At 38.6% G+C, this 5,353-nt stretch overlaps 1 protein-coding gene across 1 annotated transcript in view; it reads left to right on the plus strand.

Moving 5' to 3' along the window:
- Positions 1–1,366: 1,366 nt before the first annotated feature.
- The window catches only part of edil3a (EGF-like repeats and discoidin I-like domains 3a), a gene marked incomplete in the record, with an annotated part of 148,207 nt that continues 144,220 nt past the window's right edge, over positions 1,367–5,353 (plus strand). The window contains 1 exon segment of the mRNA XM_014008388.1: positions 1,367–1,752. Coding sequence (XP_013863842.1) covers positions 1,689–1,752 — 64 coding nt within the window.

The raw sequence follows: 5,353 nt of genomic DNA on the forward strand, positions 1-5,353 counted from the left end.
ACACTCAGCCTTCAGAAATGCAGCTTTTTCATGATAATGTAAAAACTTGCATTTTTTTGTTTTAAAAATGATCTTACAAAATATCTTAAAACTAGCTACTCGGTGTTGCAATCACTAAACAGCAGTAGGTAATCAATTATAAAATTTACGTCTAATGATATGTGTTGGAAGGTGGGGCGGTTGGGGTGGAGGTGGGCGTGATTACAATTGTTAAATGTATTTATTTATTTTGGATGTTTTCTTATCCATTTGTTTATTGTCTGGTGGAAATACATATGTAAATTAATCTTAGGCTAAATTGGATGAAATGCATCAAATGTTTTTCCAAGTAGAAAAATACAAATCTGCAGTTCTTTTATTGGTTTTCAWAATGAYMATGGGGAATATCTCAAATCTACTTAACACTGCAATCACAAWTTTTTACTTGATRTTCAGTGAYATAACTGACTTTTTAATTATGTGTTTTTAAGAGAAGAGAGGTGTTTTTTTATTAATTGCAAAACTGTTGTTTTCTGATTGTTTTCTTTTCTTGTTTTTAATACTGTTGGATGTTTTGTTGTTGATATTTATTTTTATTGTCTGGAGGGACTACAGATGTAAATTAGCCTTATGCTAAATCTGGTGCAATGAATCTTTATTTTATTTTATTTTTATTTTTGTGTTTTAATTGCACACTGTCCTGATTACAAACAATAAMTAAGTTAAAAAATATAAAAATAAATAAAATGATCACAAACCTAAGCCCATTCCTGCTATTAGCAACCCCTGTTGCTGCTTTATTTGGATGTCAATTCTTGCAACTCCACTCAAAGCAAATCTAAATGAGATAGTGATAATAACACTAACAATTCTCTATCATGTTTTTCTAATAAATATGATTGAATGTCTTATAGCTTAATTATGAGATGAGCTATTCTGTAATCCTTCCTGTTAATTGTGATTTAGCATTTCAAAACTATGATTTAATATACCTATTTAATATGTTTTAACATTTCATTACTGCGATTAGATATCTCATATTATGAGATGTCATTCCCCCCAGATGTTAARTTATAATTACGAAATGCTAAGTCATAATCTGGAGATAAGGCCTCATATAAGTATGAATATATCAAAATTATTATTATCAAAGTTATAATTTAGAGGGTCCATCTCAGAGATGATGAGTCATCATTCACAGATTATTTCTCAAAGTGGCGGAAATAGGCTTCCGCGGTTTTACGACCCTCGTTAGGTTTTTGAGCCTAACTTTGATAATCACTGGACCAATTTGCAGTAAACGTGTAAAAAGCAGACATCATGTTTTATTTTGTAACCCCGGACAGGAAGTAGTGTCTCGTGTGGTTGCCGCAGGTTTGACAGCAGATGTCCGGGAGCTGTGAGCACACACGTCGCTCTCTCCACTCCATCGCTCCACTGCGGAAGGACCGCGAAGGCAGCAGCAGAGGAGCAGACAGACAGCAGGTTCACTTCACTTCTTCCTGCTCGAGCCAGTCCCGTAGAGGCCACTTTATCACTTAGGACCTACTTTTCTCTGAGAGGACATAAAAAAAAAAGCCAATCTCGCAGGTTGGTGAGAACGAAGGAAGACGAACTTTTGGCCGTGTGATTTATTTTGTTTATTTTTAATATCGGTTTTAAACCACATCCCTGTAACCTTGGAAGACGCACCTGATTGTTGCGCGAGGATGGGACCACTACTCCCTTTCATCGTGTTGTGTTTGAGCGCTGCTGTCCCACATCATGCGAAAGGTAAGTGCAAAAGTAGGCTGTTTTCTGAAAAAAATACCTACTGATCGAGATATTTCTATAATAACGCATTCAAAGTGATGATGCTATATTCTGATGAACACAAATAGCTGCACAACATACAGTGTGTTGGGAATCTGCCTGTAAGCACTCGGTTCTTGATCATGACTCGTTAATTAATGATCCGACTTGACTCTTTAGAGCCTGTTAGACGGACATGATAATGTCTTTGTTCAGGATTTTTTTAAAGCTGCACATCTAGGCGCGCGCAGTTGAGATTAAATGTTTGGCACTGCTCGGGTATTTCCGCGCGCTCTCAAAGTGATCATCATTATCATCGTCAGACGCGCCTCTCGCTCCTCTCTTGTGATGGTTCCACTGGATAAAATATGCTACGCGTTCTGGTCCGGCTCCCTTAAGCAAGCACCGCCATCCCTTCTTCGAGATCCTTTTATTTTAAAACTAAATGAAAGATGGAAATTATTGTTTTCATGACAAAACAGTTTTACATCTACAGCATATGGGCAGATTCTATCACTTACAGGAAGAYGTGTTATTGACTAGGGCATCACGAAAAAGGTCAGATGAGGCWGACTATTACCTGAGATTCTGTTTTCTTGAGAGGAAATTGCTAAAAGCATATAGATTGGCCTGAATCAGCATTTAAATCACCCCACGTCCCTCCCCTCTTTTGCCCTTCCTGCTCTGGTGATAAGAATGTTTAAGCCTTTCCCTGGTTTATAGTGTCCATGATCAGCACAGAACAGTACCTGTGGGATTTGCTTGTGAAGAAAGCTGTGCACAGTATATTCCTAATAGAAGTGGGTCATGGCATCCTCCTCGTCTCTGTTCATTTAACGACATGCTTGCCTCAGGAGTCACACATGTCAGACAGACCTCAGTCTCTAAACAAGGAGTCTGCCTCGAGCGGAGTTTCGAAGGGCTCCCTAAGCCACAGTGTCAACTCAGAGTCAACCATTACAAGACATAATACTCCCTGGTAGGCTGGCATAATGAATCCAGAGGAAAAGCTGAGAGCTGTGGTTCTTTGGGGTTGACTTGTTTCAAGGCTCAGCGAGTTAAACATACACCCTCTTGGTCCCTCAATTAATCATATCCCAGTTAAATTTGTGGTATTGTAAAATGAATTTTTGTCATTTGAAGCAGCTGGAWCATCTTTCCCAGTAAGTAGTTGACTTTAGGAAAAGGGTAGATGTAGGGTTTACACACGTCTACCATGAGTGATSAGCCCAAAGCTGTCTAGGGCAGCAGGCAGACTGAATCCCAAGGCAGTCAAACTTTGYCACGATAAATACATCTTTTGTCAATCCACTGTCCTTTTTTCTAAGGATGCACTCTGCTTACCTTTAGACCTTACTCAGCAATACTGTAGGTGTCTTAGAGATAGCAATAAATAAATACTACTGGTGATGTCACAGAGTGCCACTGAAATAAACTGATCTGGTAAAAACATTTGCCTTCGGGTAAAAACAGACTTCATTGTTCCAATTCAGTCTGCAATACATCACATCCTCTGCTGGGTTGCTGGTGCTGACTCTCATGTGTTGTTTGGTATTCTGCCTGTCATGCCCGGTCAAAGYACATAACGGCACCCAGTGTTGGGAAATGGGAGATGCTCTTGGTGCCGAAACAGAGAGAACAACTTTTCAAGAATGTCACACAGTTTGATTCAGTTTGAGTTCTTTGTACAAATACTAGGCAACTTTTATTCAAATAGGCATCTCTCTTAAGTAGCAGTATAATTGTTGGCTGTTATTGGAAAAGCAGAGTGTTATTTGTCGACATCATTGGCATCTGCATTATAATAAATGTGAATAAAAATGTGAGACATTTGAAATTCCTAATATGTACTTTATGCCATCCATTAATTTTCTTTTCAGCTTCTCTGTGCAGGGTTGTGGGTAGCTGGTGCCTACCTCCAGCTGTCATTGGATGAGAGGCAGTTTACACTCTAGACTGGTTGCCCGACAAACAAAAGTCACCCTCTCAATCTCCTTTTGTRAGAATTTAGTGTTACCATTTAATTTGACGTGTGGTTTTAGACTGTGGAAGGAGCTGGACAATCCAAAGAAAATGCATACATGAGAACATGAAACTCCAAAAGACAGGTTTCATTAAGTTTTGAACCTGACACCTTCTTTCTGTTTAGCTCTTAACATTGGCCTGCCATGCAGCTCAGTACTTTATTTAAAAAAAACAWATTACTAGATTGATGCTATTGCCTAACTATCCTTTATTAACCTTGAATGAAACTGCTTAAAATAAATATGTTGTACCCTTCCTTTTGTCTGTAGAACCCTAGATAGGAATAATGGAAAATGCATTGAAAGTAATTTGTCTAAAAGTGCGTTATGTTTACCATCCACTGAAAGACATAAGTGATGTAAACTGCCTCTGCTGTGCCCTTTTCTTGGTTTTAAATAGCACAAACTTCAATCAGTGGTAAAAGGTCAGACCTTTACAAATTTCTAGCCGTTATAACCAAAGAAATCAAAGTGACTCAATGGATGATTCTCTGTGCACAGTCAGTGATGTAGTGACATTGGCTGCTTGGTTATATTTGTGAAACTTAATTGGGCTATTCATTGTCGGTGCACATGCTCCTTAATCCCCTAATATTTGACGGAGAGGTCATTTGTCTCTTATGCTGACAGGTTAATGGATAAAGTGGTATTTGTCTTGTGCTGTAGTGAGACCTTCGTTGTTCTGCCTACATTTCATGCTTGGCTTAATGGGAGGGCACAGGAGGGACGGTTATAGAGGTTGCAAGGACACACACAGAGGAAGGACTTACTGAAGAACTTTAATAAAGCTATGAAGTGAAGCTGGTGGTACAAGGTGATTTATATGAGCTAGCACAGTTTCATGTCAGTTTTTCTGCKCAAACGATGGAGGCGTGCTCTTTTTGTTTAACTCTGACTCTTTCATTCTATGTCCTTTTTTGTAACTAAAACACTGGACTTAATGATGCTCTAGACCCCATTTCTTGAACATCAAGGTGACTTGTGGCTTATCAGCTCCACTTTTATACATCAAAGAGTGAAAAGTAGACGTGTGTCAGCTGCCGACAAAGAGAAACACAAAGACTTATCAGTTGTAAAAATAGCCTCTTTTCACACACAGCTGTTTTTCCCCACCCTAAATCCTTCAAATCATTGTCCGCTTCAATTCCAATAACACTTGGAGCATACTTTCTGAATCRTCTCAGACGTTTAAAAAGTCTGCCATTTACTGAAAGCAGCACACAATATTACAATAGAAAGCTTAAGCAAAGATTTCCTTAGCTTTCTGTTGGAGCTGATGTCTAAACTCTAAACCATGGCTCTGCCAGAAAAAAAGATGTCTCTGAAAATAATTTAAAAAAMCAGATTATAAGAGTGTTTCATTTGTAGTGTCAGTTCATGTTGAGTTTGCATTAGTTATTTTCCAGCTAAGAACATGGGGCAGCATATCATCTCATAGTTTAAGCTTTCATAAGACCACACACTGGTTTTAAGTAATCCCACTGGGTCAGAAGAAATGGCTCAACTCTGAACAGGCTTTGTGTGTGTGTGTGTGTGTGTGTGTGTGTGTGTGTGTGTGT

This window comes from Austrofundulus limnaeus, unplaced genomic scaffold (assembly GCF_001266775.1).
Source record: "Austrofundulus limnaeus strain Quisiro unplaced genomic scaffold, Austrofundulus_limnaeus-1.0 Scaffold49, whole genome shotgun sequence".
NCBI lineage: Eukaryota > Metazoa > Chordata > Actinopteri > Cyprinodontiformes > Rivulidae > Austrofundulus > Austrofundulus limnaeus.